The sequence below is a fragment of the Brachyistius frenatus genome, unplaced genomic scaffold (genome assembly GCF_029030835.1).
Source record: "Brachyistius frenatus isolate BFR_SWC_R1_liver_20210118 unplaced genomic scaffold, ASM2903083v1 Contig_4, whole genome shotgun sequence".
NCBI classification, from domain to species: Eukaryota; Metazoa; Chordata; class Actinopteri; family Embiotocidae; genus Brachyistius; species Brachyistius frenatus.
In genome coordinates this window covers 4,663,349-4,681,233 of record NW_027210603.1, presented here as the reverse complement: position 1 = coordinate 4,681,233, position 17,885 = coordinate 4,663,349, and the positions used below count along the sequence as shown (strand labels likewise).

Genomic DNA, 17,885 nt, shown 5'->3' with positions numbered 1-17,885 from the left:
ACAAATTTTCCAATAATCTGCTGTTTTCCTGTTTCACTATTTATCTTTATAAGCTGCTTACACAGGTTTCACTCTCAAAAGTGCATTATCTTATCATCCCAGAAGCATGGGAATGGTCATTGGGGTCTATATTTACCTCATTGTAATATATGTTATCTTTATCTTTAGTGACGGCATTAAGTTTGGTTAAGACTGAAGAAACCTTAGAAGTATTATCAATTTGAAGTAATGGTGTCTGTCCCCTGTACATTAACAGGCAGCAGTCAAGACTTTATTTGTTGAAATAAACTGAACCAAAGTTTATTCTATTCATTTGAACTGTATTTTGGTTGTGTAGTAACCCTGCCCTCGTTTTACTTTGTGTGAGACTCTTCTGTTTATTCCCTTTATTCTCAATTCATTCTCTCGTTTCCTGATCTCTTTCTCTTTTCTCTACCACTGTGTATGTCTTGTCTTTGTATGTACATTGCGTTCATTACGTGACTCAGTCTGGCTCTCAGTTGTCTGTGAATCAGGATGCCGTCGACCCTTTATTGGTAGCAGGTTCTCCAGTCGTCCAAGCAGTAACCGACCCATCTAAAACTCCCTATGTTGATTCTGTGGACACTCCTCTACCCTCTAGTTACACGACTCCCTCCTGTACACCTCTTCCACTGGAACTCCACATAGATGAAGATGGTGGTTCAGCCCCTACATCTTCACCTCGTTCCACTGTAATTGCATCATCTAAGAGCCTTCAGTACTCCCAGATCCAACAGAAGGATGATGTTGGCACTGTCACTTCTGAGATTTCACGTATTGAGAGCTTTCTTATGTCCAGTACAGTCAAACCTTCGAGTCAAACTGAAGTCAACAGCCCTACACATATGTCCATAACTAAAGTGTGTACTAGTAAAGTCTCAAGTCCACTGGGAAAGAGCCTAAGCCCAGTAACTGTTGGCAGAAGTTCTAGTCCTGGTCCTGCAGCCGGGAGCTCTAGTCCCATAATTGCTTCCAAGAGTCCTCTTACTCCATCTAAAATCCCTAGCCCCATTCTGAGAGCCAAGAGTCCCAGTCCTTCTGACATTACATCTAAAAGCCCATTCCCTAAAAGTCTCAGTCCAAGTCCACAAGCAGTGACAAAGAGTGATAGTCCAGTGACAGTGCCAAAGGCCCCTAGTCCAGTAACAGTGCCAAAACTGTCCAGTCCAATTCCAAAAAGTGCAAGTCCTCTGACGCTCCCAAATATCTGTAGCACGGTAGCTGTCCCAAAGAGTGCTAGTCCAGAAACGGTTCCTATGAGCGCTAGTCCTGTGACGATTCCAAGACTTTCAAGTCCATTTCCAAAAATTGCAAGTCCTATGACAGTTCCTAATATCTCTAGTTATCCAGTGATACCCAAGAGCTCCAGCCCTGAAACCATCCCAAAGAATATGAGCCCAAGACTTTCAAGTCCAGTAACAGTTCCCAAGAGTGAAAATGCAGTTCCTAAGAGTCCTGCTTCAATCATTAGAAAAGCTTACTCTGTTCCAGGCACCGGTAGTCCCAGAGCTTCTCCAGTTTATCTTGCTGCTGTACCATCAAATAGCCTGTATGCCCCTCCTACAGAAAATCAGGGAGGTGAAGCACTGGATTTAACATGGCCATGTCGGGAGCCCGTATTGGATGATGCTTTAGACAAACTCTTGTGCTCCGACTCCTCTCAACCGGGTGAGAACCAGCTACCTGCCTCTGTCATGCCTGGAGATGAAGACAGATTTTGGGAGGAGGAAGATGGAATTTACCCCGATCTCAGCCGAGAGGGAACCCTGACACCCATGACTGAGTCCAGCTGGATAGACGAGTGTCTCACCCCCTCTACCTGCCCCGGGACACCGGATGCAACGCTGGAACTGCCCACACAGCAACCCTCCGCCGTTGAGCGGCTATCTACTTCTGGTCAAGTAGGAGGCTCAACTGGACTCTCCCAAAATAAGCTTTGTGCTATAAATGATTTAAGACCCCATGTGGTCTTTCTCTTATTTGACCATGTAGCCTAAGAAATAAATGATCTCTGACAATAATAGCAGAATGGCTTTGCCAGATGATTGTTCAAGCAGAGTGTATCTCTCGATGCTGAAATAAGCTTATTTTGGGAGAGCTGTGCAATAGTACAAACATGCAAGTGAAGTTCCTCAATCTGTGTGGTGTGATGCATGTGGTGTCAAATTGCAATTACAAAAGGGCTTCAGGGAGAAGGCTCGCCGTAGACACCGTTTGTGGCTGATGTTGAAAGCTTTGGTGAAAAGATGTCTACACACATCCCCACTTGCTTCATTGACATCGCTGCATTAGTCATTGGGCCTGACGTATCATGTTTACTCAAGTTTTTAATCAAAGGCTGTCAATGCAATAAGATTGCAAAAGTCCACAGTAGAAGGGATACTTTTTTTTTGTTGCTGCATATTTGCACTGAGAATGTGCACATTTATTCAAGAAACATACAAGGATTCTGCTTCTTTGAGCTTTGGCCTTGCTTTGGCATGTGTAGATATTTGGAGAAGCATTTTGTGATAGACCTCATGGCTGTTCGGCATGCCTCGCCACAGGTTCCCAACTAGTGCTCAGTGGACTTGATGGTAAAGAGTGAACTTGAACAGAGGGCTGTGCTTGGCTTCTGCAAACAAACACGATTGAATACTGGGACTGAGGAAAACTGCAGTCCATTTTGACGAGCCTCTTCTGAAGCCAGTGCTTGAGTGTTTTTGCCACACAAGTGAGACGTCCAGTGCTCGGCCTGTCCTGAAGTGGATTTTCTCATGAATGGCACAATCCCAGCTTCCAACTCATCCTTTATCGTCCACTCTCCAGCTCAAGTCAGTTATCCGCCGCACCAAAGAGACCTCCAATGTGCATCCGATGTTCAGGGAGGGTATGTTGAGACGTAAAATGGGACCAATCATTGTGAATAAAAGCAACTCGCAGGATCGACTTATTGAGGAGCTGCAAGGGAAACTGGGAATTGGGCGAGTGGGGCGCAGGCGCAAACAATATCCAGATGATTGGCTGACCGAGGGAGTCATCGTTATGTCCAACCCACAGCGAACACGGGAAGAAGGGATACAGCCATCTGTGGACAAGGTAGACTCGAGAGGTCCACATAAGGAACTTGTTAAGCCAGTTGGAAAAATTAAATGTCCTACTGATGGTGTAGTTTATGGCTGTTTGGCCCTTTGTCAGGGGATCAACTGGTAAATATTAAAATACATTTCATCACATTGCCAGTAAATTTTTCTTTGTTTTTGGCAGTCAGTTCAAACATTTTTAGTTCTCGTGCCAGTTCAGTTTTACTTTTTCCTCTTATCCATTCTGACTGTGTTTTTGTATCTTATCTGTTTGCTCTCCTTCTTTTGCTGTTTCCTTCTTTCCCCTCAGATCATCATCCCTCCCGAATCACCTGCCCCACAGAAAAAAGTCCTCCCCCCTCCTCAATCTCCCCCAGCACCCAAAAAGCCACCCCCAGTCAAGCAGACTCCTCTGCCGCTACCTCCTCCCCCTCCTCCACGAGAACCCACCCCTCCTCCCCCCAGGGAGCCTACTCTTCCCCCCAGGGAGCCTACTCCTCCTCCTCCCCCCAGGGAGCCAACACCTCCCCCTGTCCAACCCCTTCCATCACCTAGCCCCCCACCCAAGCCCGCCACGCCGCCCCCACCTCCCAAGGTCTTTGTATCAGTGGCTTGCCAGACAGAGTACGACCCCGTCTTCCCACCGATGCAGGCATGGATCAGCTCTCTTCCTCTGTGCCTATCCTCCTCTCTCACCTCACGCTGTCTTTCCACTTTCTATCAGCCACTTTCTTTTACACTTTGAGCCTTGTTTGTGGATTACTCGGTTATTTATGGTGGTTATGGAATTTGTCGGGTCATTGACTCTCAGTACCGAAACAGGTAGCCTGTTTAAAGCTTTGTCTGAAATCCAGTCAGGCCAGGTTATGAGGGGTGCTGACATTCAGGCCAGAGAGACTGAGCCCCTTTTCTAATTCTGACATCTGATGGCGCCAAGAGCCGTGCGTTCAGAGCGGAGAGGAGAATTTAAGAGCTTAGGGGGAAAGTGGAGTGGAACTCCCTGATGTTCCCGTTACACTAAGTGTCCTGCCATGCACAGGAATGGCCAGCCTGCGGTGCAACCGAAACCTAATCTGCCACATGATAGCACAGTTACCACCACAATTATAGCATGTCTCACAGGACTTAAGTCAACAGGTCCCATTAGGTTAGTCACCGGTTTGTTGATGTTGAATGTACTGACCATCACATCTTGAAGTCTCAAGGTGTTTTTAGTGAAGTCATTTGGTGAAGACTTGTGGTAGTAGATTGACATGAGAATTATTAAATATGCATGCGAGTCAACTTTTATTTTGTCAAAGGTAAGGAGGTCATTTGTGTGGGTGGGGGGGAGGGGGGTGTGAGAGAGAATACATGGAGGAGAGATGCTATTTTTTCTCTCAGAGGAATGTAGGACTCATGAAGCTCCAATATCCAAACCATCTGAGAAGGTCTGTGTTTGCTTACATTGCAGTAGACAGACACACACTCACACACAATGTCGATATCAGAGTCATCATGCAGGCCTGAAAGCATGGATTAGGATTGATCAGAAAATATTATGTCCTGGTTGATGTGTCCATGAATTGCCTTAATATCTTCTGTCTGTGCACCTGAAAGATGGGACACCAAATCACCATCAAGAAGTGTTTAGGATCAAACAGGGACTTTACCCCTCAGAAATAAATACATTTTAAGGATTTTTCTTTCAGTTTGCAATCACATGGACCAATCACAGTATGCATACTTCACTGCAGTTCCTCTTGTAATGGTGAGAGTACGTACCCTGGAGCAGGAGCTGAAAAAAGTACCTAAAACAGAGTTCCAAGAACTTCAAACGTTCTCAGTTCCTGCTTTACGGACACAGAAAAAAGCGGTACTCTATCCCAGGGTTCTTAGAACCCCCAAAAAAGTTCCTGCGGTTTGAAAAGGCCTTAAATTCACTTTGAGACCTACAGCATATCTCATATGTGGAGCAGGGTCGTACCAGCCTCATTTTTAGTAGAAGAGACTAACGATCTATTCCACTAAACCAAAACCAATTCTTTTTAAATAAAGAATTTGTTCCTGAATGCAAAAATTCACAATAGATTGTTTTTTACCACAAGCATTGACAGTATGAGACAATTTAATTTATGTTGTAAATGTGTCACATTGTTTACTTGGTGTGCTACCAGCGATGCAGGCAGCGGCTGCTGTTAATCACAATTACAAAGACAGCCATATGAAGTAAAGTAATTCTATCAGGTTTATAAAATTAGGTCATGACACTTGGTCAGTCCTAAATGATGACAACATACTGTATGGAAAGCACAACAATTACACTAACGATGACATTATGTGTTGTTATTATTATTATTATTATTATTATTATTACTGTCAGGTCCTCCATTGAAGTATTTACCACATACGATTTATGAAGGTGTTTCTCTTGTTTTATCAACCCCTTAAACATGTAATGAAACCATTTTATTCGTCCATCTCTGTCAGATCCAGTCGCAGGGAAAGACTTCTCCCACCGCTCCTCCGAAGCCGGCCAACAAGCTGGACAACATGCTGGGGAGCCTGCAGTCCGACCTCAACAGACTCGGAGTCCAGACGGTGGCGAAAGGTGTCTGTGGCGCCTGCAAGAAACCGATTGTTGGACAGGTACTGGCACAGAGTCCTCCACATTTAAACAAAGACGAAAGTTCAGATCTGTTACACAAACTAAATCTGAACTTTTAAATGCACGCACACGCACAGCCCGTGGTATTTATGCAGTAAATACCCAGGAGGCTTATAAAACATAATCCTTGCAGTTTTCTGGTAATAGTGTGGTGAGAAGCAGATTGCAAATTTCTTTCTCCCAAGTGAGATGGGTTGTGCAGTTTTGGCTCGCGTCCTAATAATCATGGGCTGACTGCTGATTCCTTAACGTCACTCAGTCTATCAATAACTTTATTTAGTTGACAACCAATAACTGGAGTAATATAAGCCTGCGTCATACATTCTCTGTCTGGAGGGAGGCTGTGGCTCAGTCAGTAGAGTGGGTTGCACACTAATCAGAAGGTTGGTGGCTCAATCCCCAGCTCCTCCTGTCCACATGCCTGGGTGTCCCTGAGCAAGACACCGAACCCTAAATTGCTCCCAATGATGTACCATCAGTGTGTTGTAAGTCACTTTGGATAAAAGTGTCAGCTAAATGAAATGTAATCAAACTGAACTGAACTTTCTGCAAGCGTTTATGTGGAGACTTTTATATGTAATTATTAAACTGAGATTTTCTCCTCATGTATGTCACTTAACTGGCTTAACTATTTTTTGTAGTAGCTGTCTTTCTTCTAGCAGATTGTTTTTTACTTGCAGGAAATTCATCATATCAGAAAAGAAAATATTATTTTACTCTACTTTCGATTTGAAAATCCCAGAGATGGACAAATTAAAAGCACATCTGTATTTTAAAGTTAGATAAATGTAGACATGAAGCCAAAACTGGTTGTTATTTCTGTTAAACTTGTGTTGTGAGATCTACATCTGCTACTGTTGCCGTATTCCCTTTGCTTGCATGCAAGAAGTACTGTGCTGCACTGATTTTCTCTGCTGAGCCACGTCTTTCCCTTTGCAGCTTATTACATTTTAATGCGCTGTGTCTCCCCACACCAGGTGGTGACTGCCATGGGCAGAACGTGGCACCCTGAGCACTTTGTGTGCACCCACTGTCAGGAGGAGATAGGCTCCAGAAACTTCTTTGAGCGTGATGGGCAGCCTTACTGCGAGACAGACTACCACAACCTGTTCTCCCCGCGATGCCACTACTGCAACGGACCCATACTGGATGTTAGTAATGCATGCATTAACACACACGCCCACGCACACACACACACACACACACACACACACACACACACACACACACACACACACACACACACACACATACATACATGTATACCGTATACAGGCAGTTAATGATATTTATTTATTCATAACTTAACGGATTAAAGCCTTACTGGAAAAATCACTACATGTTGGAAATTACAATTCTCTATTAAGCAGACAGGGACAGTCAGGCGAACACGCTCAAGCACGCGCACACACACACACACACACACACACACACACACACACACACACACACACACACACACACACACACACACACACACACACGGCGCTAGAGGCACTCAAAGTGAAGTGACTTCCAGTTTCCTTGTGCATGCAAACAAATGTTGAGCAGGAACATATTACTGAATAACATTTTAAAAGATTGAAATTTAAAATACAGTAATGACTTTATAGTTACTCTCTCCAGTTATAAATATGCTGTTTGCTGGCAGGCAGTTTGTTTTTCTGTGTTCAGTGACAGACTAGTCTGGGATGTAAGTGAGGTGCAGGGTTGGTGGTAATCTCTACCAAAAGAGTTTGTAAAATGTAATTCAGGTCATGAATGTGTATTCATGATCAGCTGTTAATGCGAAGCTAGCTGCAGGTTGGTCTGGGAATCTCCAAACTTTATTGCTACCTTCATGTTAAGCTGCAATATTATTTTCTTTTCTATTTTCCATGTTGCATACATAAATTGGGTGTTGACAATTTAGAGTTTTTAAAAGGCACCTACAGTAACAAGTAATCAAAGACATCACTCTTGATGCTGAATAACTACTAAAATATTGTAATTACTTTTTAAATTAGTAATAATTTCCCAACACTGACGCTGACTGACAAACTCACTTCTCTCTTCTCTCACTTGTCAGCACTTGTCAGTCTTATCTGCCTGGTCATACACTCCCATTGGAGGTTTTTCTCTGCCATTGCTCATATGTGCGCACACGCAGTGCCAGAGGGTCTGAAAGGGAAGCAGACAGTGAACAGTGGACTTCAGCGTGGGGAAAGGCCAACATGAGTCACTGTCAAGACTTCCTAACTGATCCTCATGCAGCATTTCACAGACATCACTTCCAGCTTTTTTTCTTCCTTCTTTACTTTGTCAGGGATTTTTAAAGTTGACAAGTTGGCTTTTGGTTTGTTATTGGGAATAGGTGATTTTTTGGGGGGGACAGTGGTCCAATGGAAGCATTCATCAAGTCATTTTAATCAGTACACAGTAAGGGTGGGTGTTATGGCCCTAAAATAATATCACAATATTTCAGGGTATTTCTGCGATAATGATAATCTCGACAACATGACAAAATAATGAGAAATATCAAATGAAAACATACAAATAAATATAAAGGGACTTTTAATGTCAGAATAAATGTGTTTGCCTTCAAATATTTCGTAAAAAGTAAACAAAAATTATGTCTTCGTTCTTTAGTTCGTAAACATCAACAGTAAGATTCAGTTAGATTCAGATTCTCTGTAAAATATTTAAGCCATGCTTGTTGCTTTGTGTAAGTTGCGTTGTTACGGTTACGATGTGTAACAGTATGACATGCTTTGAATTTTTGCCATTATCACGATATGAATTTTTAAAATTATATTAAAGATTAAAACAAAATTATCACGAACAATAGTATAGGCCTATGTCATACCTGTAACACACAGCACAGTTATTCTTCTGATATTTCAGACCCATGGTCTCGCCGTAGCTTCTAACTTGTGCAAACCTCAGTCAGATACAGTAAATTATCAATGAGTCAGACTAGGTTAACATATTCAGCCAGACAACCCCACTGCCCCCACACTCTCTCTGCTGCACGGTGATGGAGAGGAGGGATGGCAGGTTAATAAGGTGGTGCAGTTTGGTCATTTTGTTAATAAGAAGGACGACAAATCCCCACGTAGTTCCAGTTGCACAGGTGGGATTGTATCCTACAAAGACCTGAGGAAACTACTGAGATTAAATTTTTTAAGTAAAGGCAATTATATATATAAAAACATAATTCAGAACTTTACATCTATGCCTGTCTATTTTTAACTGTTAAACATCAGGGTTGAATTGCCCCTGCCTCAATATTTAAATTTAGAAACTGAATCTAATTATTGGTGTTTTACATTTCTCCCTCTTAAAAACACCCCTTTACAAGATTGCACCCCCTGGTGGCGAAGCTGCCTAAAAATGTATAGATCTCTGTTTCATTGGTTTACAGTGAGTAATTGTTGCCGTGCTGCAGAAACTGAGCAGTTGTGGATGTTTTAAAATCATGTGTCACATGGGCAGTGTGAGTGTGCTTCCAGCTGAAGCTGCTATCTGGCCTGGAAAACATGAGCCAACAGTCTTAAAGTATTACCACTCTTCCCATGGGTCCTCTGTGGACTTCACCTGCTGATTTCTGGCCTCTGAATCACTGATGTGTTCATTGTTTCCATACAGACAGACCCCATGTTGTTCTTATTTTAGATTACCGTGATAAATCACCTTCCCCCCCAGTTTGTTTGACCTAACTCAAGGAGATAGTGACAAACTGACCGTTTGCTTTTCCTTTGTTTTACAGAAAGTAGTGACAGCTTTGGACAAGACTTGGCATCCAGAGCACTTCTTCTGTGCCCAGTGTGGAGCCTTTTTTGGACCAGAAGGTACCAGCCACAAACCGTGGCATGTTATGGATCAGAGATGTTTTCGTTAGTCGTATTAAAAGAAGTGTACAGTGTGAGTCAGTGTGTGCCTTTGCTGCCCTCTAGGTTTCCATGAGAAGGATGGAAAGGCGTTTTGCAGAAAAGACTACTTTGACATGTTTGCCCCTAAATGTGGTGGTTGTGCCCATGCTATCCTGGAGAACTACATCTCTGCTCTGAACTCACTCTGGCACCCTGAATGCTTTGTCTGCAGGGTAAGTATCTGTTAGTCTGAATTAAAAGAGATCATCCAACATTTTTTTCCAGACGGCTCTCCGCGATAAAGTCAACAAAGGGACACACATTTGTGAATTGAACTAAAACATGAAACTTATAGTGCTGAATTATTTTAGCGTTTTGACTTCTGATCTATTTACCTGCCCAGAAGGCTTTGGTCCTTCTTTCAAAAAACAAGAATTATACTTTGGACAATATCAACTTTACAGCTGTATGTGTCAATCTGGTGTCGTCTGAGGTTACAATGAAAAGATGAGTTGCTTAAAACAGTCTAATTAAAGTCAGTATTCCTTTTAGAATTAGCCATCGTCTTGCAAATTGTCTGACATTCATCACTGCACAGGTCACTGATGAAACCCAATGCATTATATAAATATGGACTTCAGGCAATCTGTTTTACAATGAAACAACATCTAATATTTACCATTAAGCCCAGTTCAGACCAAATAATTGTGATGAGATTAAACTGTTTTTGAGGCAGCAGGGGAAAAGGGCGGCATGGTGGTGCAGTGGTTAGCATTGTCGCCTCACAGCAAAAAGGTTCCAGTTCGAATCCGGTCCTGGGCCTTTCTGTGCGGAGTTTGCATGTTCTCCCTGTGCTTGCGTGGGTTCTCTCCGGGTTCTCCGGCTTCCTCCCATCATCCAAAAACATGCACCTCAGGTCAGGTTACCTGGCGCCGCGCTAGTGGCAGCCTGCTGCAGCATCTCCCCCCTGAGAGCCCCCCTGCTGTAGCGAAGAAATTTCCCTTCGGGGATTAATAAAGTAAAATTAAAAAAAAAAAAAGAAACGTTGCAGCAGTGTGAACTGGCTTGTCTCAGCTCAACTGAAGCCTGATTATGTCGCCTGTAGTACGACTTGCGAAGCCGCCGGTGGACAGTTTTACGGTGTCACGTCTTTCAACTGCCAATCAGCTCGTAGAAAAAGTCAGTGACTTATGCGAGTTACAAACCGTCAGAGATGACAGTTTTGGATAGAAGAAAGATGAAAAAGAGGATCCCCTCATCAGTTTACATCATCATTTATGTTTTACGAAGCTACAAATTATTTGGAGATAAAGTTTTAGCTGAATTTCAGCAGCAGGACCACGCCTCAACCACTCCCCCACTTCCAGTAACACTCCTGTAAATATCCACCCACTCTAAACCTCGGCCTGTTCACGTTTTCTGCATCCCGCCCTCCCTCCCTCTTGTTAAACCGTTTCACTTATGGTTATCATGTTTCATAGCCTTTATCCTTCCGTCCCACATGGAGATCTCGGGGATCTGCAAGGCCCGGGAGCCGCAGTGGATCCTCGACTAAGTCTTCCCCAAACCGCGAAACTCTCACCCTGGCTTAATCTCCCCCAATCAATGAAGGTTCGCCCTCAGCCGAGGCGGGGTCCTAGCTAGTGAAATCCAGTTTATATCACCTCAGGATTCATAAACATGATGCTGCCTTTTGTTGATTATTATTATTTTTTTCCCCATTTCCTTCCGGAACGTTGCGGGCCAGATAGATATGACCCTCGTGTGTGAGACAGACCATCCAATGTCACTGTCTGTTGTGTTTTTCAGGAGTGCTTCACGCCATTCATAAACGGCAGCTTCTTTGACCACGATGGCCAGCCGTACTGCGAGGCCCACTACCACGAGCGGCGGGGCTCGCTGTGCTCGGGCTGCCAGAAGCCCATCACCGGCCGCTGCATCACAGCCATGGGCAAGAAGTTCCACCCCGAGCACTTCGTGTGCGCTTTCTGCCTCAAGCAGCTTAACAAAGGCACCTTCAAAGAGCAGAATGACAAGCCCTACTGTCATGGCTGCTTCGTTAAACTCTTCAGTTAGACCGCATTTGTGTTTGTGCAAACGTGCGTGTACATGCATACATCTGTGTTTGAATGCACATGCAGATGAACGTGCACTCGCGCGTCTAGCATTTAGGAGTCAGTTGTTTTTCAGACGGATTTGTCAATCACATCATGAGAAAGGTGAGAAATGTCTCTGACTACTAACTCATGACAGAGGGTCTTCCCTGGCTGTCCAACCTCTCAGGTTTGACATTTCAGTCTTTCACAAAAGACATTTTTTAACAGAACCCAAAGAGATTTTAATTTAGAGTTTTATTCCTGTGTGCAGCAGGGACAGGAGAGAAAAGATGCTCATTTCCCCTTGTGCATACGAGAAACGAGTTGAGAGCCCCGATTTGTAAAATATTTTATTCCCCATTACAGGGCAATCCCTTGCATCATATGGTGATGAGCGTATGTTGACATAGTTTGATGCAGTTATGAGACAGTTGCTTGATTGCATGGGCCACGGAGAGTTGATTTAAGTAGTTTTAAAGTATGTTGAGTAACCAGTGCTTGGCCATTGAGTGTTGAAAAAGATGTATTTTTCTAACTTTGAAAACTGTTGAGGTGCCATTTAAAATAAGCATGAAAATACTTCATATGTACACACAGACACACAATGAACCCTCTCATCTTTTTTAAAATAATCGTCCAACCTCTTTGCACACTCCAACAACCGATCTCTTGATGAGACCATCTTAAGGTGCATTTTATAAGTTTGTGTCATCCAGATATTAGTTCTTATTTTTCTACAGTTGTCCTGTGATGAATGAATCCAGATGTTTTCTCCATTTAAGCATACATTTCATTGACATTTGTGCTTGTTTTTAATGCAATTTTTACCCACCAGGGAGTGAAATCAAACATCACAAAAATATCACATTGAAGCTTTTCACCTGTTGCAACTTTATTTTTAGATTTACAGCTGTAGATTCAAGGGACGTCAGTGTGTGTTGTGTCATTTACATTTATAAAAATATAAAATTAAAATGAATTAAAGTAAAATGTTTAAAAATTTATGAACATTTGGTGCAATCTATGAGAAAACCAAGCCAAAACAAAGTTGATTGTTTTTGTTCTGGAGATTTTACTGCTGTATCTACCCACAATTATCAGAACATTCAAACAAATTTTATTCTGAACAAATGATGCTCAAATTCAACATTTTCATTATTCTACTGTTGCTACTTCTGTGCATTTATCACTGTATTAAATTGATTAATTAGGCCGGTTAAAGGTTTCAGACGTGTTTTTCCTTTTCATTGAGGAGATACTAATTTCTATATGTGGAGTTTAATCAGCACCAGCTGCCAGTTGCTGTTACAATCACAATCTAAATTTATATACCTGTAAGACGCTCAACAGAACTGTGTTTTGTCATTTTTAATGAAAATTTATATATTTTTGAGCTGTTAAGAGCTCACACTGATATGCAAAGAGCTGGCTCTACGGGCATGTAGCCCAGTAATAGTTTACCCTGGTCTCATTCCTACACACGCACACAAGCATGCACGCACGCGCACACACACGAGCTTGGATTCCAGTGTGTCAGACTTCAAAAGAAACGCAGCCTTCAGTATTTTTTATTAAGGATCATGAACTATGATCCTGTTGTCAGAGTGGTGTCAGTGCAAAGCTCACTGATGGAAGCTGGATGTTTGCTGGTCAGGAAACACAGGGCTGAGCCTTTAGCAGAATTTATATGACGACTCGTTTCAACTTCATTTTCCTTGTAGCTCTGTTTTTGCCGGATGAGGCATTATGTGGGGTTTTTTTGGACAACATTTCTTGTCTTTTAATTTTGATCCCTGTGTGCAAGGAGTGCACAGTACCCACACTCAGATTGTTTTTGAGAAGATATTTCTTGTGTTCTTGTGCCAAATGTGTCAATGCAATAAGGTCTTATACACTGTGGAGTTCTCAGCCTTTTTCCTGTGATTTGACTCTTTTTGGGCTGAACTCTGGGAGAGGCTTCATCTGCTGCGGTGCATCTTAACTCTGAACTGTACACTGTAGTAGACAGGCCAAGGAGAAACCTGCTGTACAGAGTCATTCAGCAGACAGTGTAAGTGTTCCCTTGTAGCAGACTCAGATTCACGGGATGCAGCAGGGGCGAATGTGACTGTCGGAAAAGACTTCAACATTTACGCTTTCAGTTAAATTGTGTATGCCTCTGAAAAAAGAACAGGAATTGAGTTAATTTTGCTCATGTAAATTTATCTTCTTTACAGTATATTGCCTTATAGTTTTTGCTTCTGTCACAGAATTCATAAAAAACAAAACAAAAAGAAAGCCTTTTACCGTTATTGGTACTAAGTGAACTTTGCTTTGTAAACGGAGACATATTCATGTGATCTTTTACCTTTTGAATTTCCTCATGAGCCATAAACATGTGTGGCTCTTTGCCTGGGTGGGGTGTAAACTTTTGTGGGTCCTGATTGCTTAATATTCCGCAAATAAAATATAAAGTATTTATTTGCATTGTTTTGTCACTTTTTTGCTTTTTATTTTCACAGAAATCTTTAATATTCAACATTTTGCATTAAATCAGATCTTTGGCACACATTTTCACAAAATAGATGTAACATTGTAATAAAAAAAAGTATTAAAAAGATCTTCTGTTTTTACCTGAGTCTCATGCAGAAAAAAATGCAATGCCTAAGGTGTTTTACAAAAAGGAGCAAAATTAGATTGCATAGCTTGTAAAATGTAAAAAAAACAAAATAGTCATAATGTTCACTTTACATTATCAAATGGAAACAGAACATTTGGTAAACAGAGTTTACGCTGATTTGCAACTTTGTGGCTAATGATGCCAACTTGCTCATGCACTTGGAAAGAAAAAGGCAAACATCTTATCTTAATCATCATACAGTCAGATTGGTTACCACTCATTTAGTTCAAGGATATGGAAAGTATGGAAAGGCACTGTAGATACTCAAATCAGAAGTCCAAATGGCAAAGTAATTCAGCACGCTTGATAAACACAAGGACAATACATGAAATCTCTCTGGTGAGAAGTTGTGACCTGAAATCTGTTCTTTGTGACAGCTTGAAGCTCGGTGATGAGCTCAGAGAGAAAGGGCCTATTATCTAGGATCTCCAAGTACTTTAGGTCCTGCAGCTTGTGAAGGTGTAAGAAATCTTTCTTGGGTACGTGTTCATGCCAAACTTTGAGACTTCTGAGCTTTGGAAATTGTGGGATTTCAGCAGTGTGAGCTCCCAAATGTGAGGGCCAGGGGTCGACATGGAGGTGGACGAGATTCGGTACCTGCACTGCAACGGCCGCCATGTCCTCTGTGGATAATCCTGTGACACACAGTGTGAGACTGGTCACTGATGCTGGAATGGAGCTGGCATACATCATAACAGGTGGACCCTTCACGATGACCAGGGTTGACAGCTGAGGGAGGTCATGCAGCCACGTTTCCAGGTGACGCACAGGTGGCTCCAAGTTTTCAGCTATCTCCTGATTCGAATGCTTGTAGAAAACAGCAAGACGTTTGAGGCCAGGCATGAGCCTCATTGCATCTTCTGGCAATGCGTGATCCAAGCAGTCGATCAGTTCCAAACTGGACAGGGCTGGGGCACTGGTTCTTCTCCGAGCTGTCCTTCGGCGGGCAGATCTGACACCTCTTCCTCTTACTCGCCCCGAGAGCTGGCGCGCTGTTTGGGGCTGATGCTAGGGCGGGCTGGGCATGTACTGACGGAATGGACAACGAGCTTTGGAAAGGGGAGAACACATTTGGTTGTTTTTTGGGGTTTTTTTTGCTCGGGCGGGTAGAGCGAGAGGAAAGCTGGCAATCGCACGGTTATGTTATTTTGTAAAAACTGTGAACAACGACACACAACAAAAACAAATATAGAAACCCCACCTCCGAATGGCACCAGTTGCTCATCCACGGTCACTTCAGGTTGTAGAGGTGCAGCAGTCGCTCCACCACACGCGTCCCAGAGCTCTCGTACGGCTGCCAGTTTGTCCATAGCGCGTCTGGCGGGTCTTGTCTTGCGGTCGTCGATTCGTAAAAATCTCGAGTAAGTGTGATAGACTTTGAGTGGCATAGTGGCACGGAAAATAACCCTTCCGCTCTCCGCGTCCCATAGTCGCCTCGGGACCTGTAGACGCCGGCTAGGATGAGCAGCCCTATGTATGCGCGCAGATCGGTCTCGTTCATCGCTTTCCAGCCCTCTCCGTACCTTCTGAAACCCTGAAGATTGGTCATCTTCAGGATGATTTTTTTCTATCACTGGGGTGACAAACAGGGAGAAGGCAGAGGCCATGTCGCGTGCAGTGGGACCTGGCTCCGTGGCGGTCCCCTCCGGCTGTCCTCCGGCTCTACTTGGCCCTTTTGCGTACGATGCTGACGACCATGTTATTTTTCTGTTTTTGGAGAGGAGAGTTTCACCCCGGGGAATTTCCTGTTCTTCGCCTTCTGACGCGGACTCGTCGTGGTCCGGATTGTACTCTTCCCCGTCTTCTTCCTCAGACACATCCTCCGCTTCCTCTTCGTAATCTTGCTGTACGTCCGACATGAGCTGTTGCACGACCTGTTCGGCTGTGAAACGCGCAGCCATGGCTTTGAGGTGTAGGACAGATTCGTAGTCTGCACGTGTCGCGGAGGCTAAATTAATATGTTACGTTTGCTCGTACGCAAAATAGACAAAACGTGGACCGGGTTGATATTTTCCACAGGCGATGGAGTCCATCTCTCTGCTTTTTTTTTTTTTGCCTGCGGGAGACCCGAGGACGAGGGGTGTGCGTGAGACGCGAGTCCTGTTGTACAACCGTCAGGCCTCTATTACCAATTGTTCATTTTTGTCACAGGTAACTCACTCAGAAAAACATGTCCACTGTGCAATCGTAGACATTTCTTAGTCCCAGTCCTCCATCCAGTGCGAAGAGAGCATACGAAGGGTAAAACGCTCCTGCCACGGCAACTCCCAGCGACGCCAAGCCTTCTGCTTTACACCAGTCCATATTTCTCTTGCGCTCTCTCAACCTGTCCTCCTGTCTTTTTCTTCACTTTTCCTCCTGCCTCCTCTTCTCCCTCCTCTCCTCGAGTCTCCTCTGGGCTTCACGGTACATCTCACTGGTGTAGTGTTTTCCTCCGTTGAATTTCACCGTGTCTTTTATCTTGCGTAGAAGCTCCTCGACCTGGATCCTGCTCGGCCTCCGGTCATTGATGAGCGAATGGTATCTTCCTCCGCACCTGTTGATCAGCTTTTGTAGATGTTTGCTCTCCGCCACGTATTCCTCCACAGATTTATCCAGCGTGTGTAAACAGCACGAGGATGTAGGTGTCAGTGTCCGGTCCAAAGTTGTCCTGGATCCACTTCACCGCGTCCCGCTCCTCCTGCGTGAATCTCGACTTGAGAGTGATCGCCAACAGGAAAGCGTGGGGCCCCGGGACGGACTGCTCCACGCACGTCTCGATGCTGACTTTCACTTGTTGTTGGGTTTTGTTGGTGTCAAACAGCCCCGGAGACGAGTTTCCTGTCGCCGTATTTCACTTGTTGTTTTTGGCATTCTTTAATCCCAGATTCAGGTGACGTGTCCTCTTTGAAGGCATCAACGTGGCCCAGGATGGTGTTTCCTGATGAACTCTTGCCCGATCCGGTTTTTCCAACCAAAACGACTCAGCTCGTTCAGATACGTGGACCCTGTGCAAGATAAATAAAAAAACAAAAACAACAACATTTGTTTCACTAAATGAAGTACTCGTCTTTGTGCAACTGTGTGTATTCTCAAGTTATTACTATCCTCAATACATCACTAAAATAATATAGAAGCTAAAAAGCCAGAAGCAGCTCTACATATGTGACTTTGTATTTGCAGTACCGCAGGGGAGAAAATCGGTTGTGTTGGTGTACTCGTGAATGGACCAAGTCATTTCATAATAAAAAGTACTTCTTTGTCTATATTTAGACTCTTATAAGGGACTTCTGATATTCACTCTGCTCTCCTGACAAACCTGCTGACTCAGTGATGGTTTGCTTTTTTTGTGTGTTTTTTACCACTTACCTTTGTGTTTCTTTTGGCAGTGACACGTTTGTCCGCTTCTGAATATCCCCAACAGGAACAATCCCCCCGCGGAAAACCGAGTGTTTCTTGAGACAAGCTTCTAGGCTGAATAAATTCAGTCCAGTCTCACTCTAGGGGTCGCCCCAGAAACCACACATCTTTTAATTCACGCTCACTTCTTCACCAACACCACCCTTTGTC

At 43.6% G+C, this 17,885-nt stretch overlaps 1 protein-coding gene and 2 pseudogenes across 3 annotated transcripts in view; 1 reads left to right on the top strand and 2 right to left on the bottom strand.

The window, feature by feature from the left end:
- LOC138628535 (paxillin-like) overlaps positions 1–17,599 on the top strand; it is a 37,727-nt gene extending 20,128 nt beyond the window's left edge. Inside the window, exons 7-12 of one of the 3 annotated variants that reach the window (XM_069711648.1) lie at positions 5,553–5,711; positions 6,708–6,881; positions 9,479–9,560; positions 9,666–9,814; positions 11,391–14,243; positions 17,507–17,599. In XM_069711648.1, the coding sequence (XP_069567749.1) occupies positions 5,553–5,711; positions 6,708–6,881; positions 9,479–9,560; positions 9,666–9,814; positions 11,391–11,657 (831 nt within the window). In that variant the 3' untranslated portion in view covers positions 11,658–14,243; positions 17,507–17,599. Of the gene's footprint in view, positions 1–488; positions 3,100–3,393; positions 5,712–6,707; positions 6,882–9,478; positions 9,561–9,665; positions 9,815–11,390; positions 14,244–17,506 lie in introns of those variants that run through there. The other 2 variants (XM_069711629.1, XM_069711637.1) reach the window with 2 other exon arrangements.
- LOC138631043 (uncharacterized) lies at positions 15,345–16,237 on the bottom strand (annotated as a pseudogene).
- Positions 16,681–17,553, bottom strand: LOC138631031 (GTPase IMAP family member 7-like; annotated as a pseudogene).
- Positions 17,600–17,885: the final 286 nt, after the last annotated feature.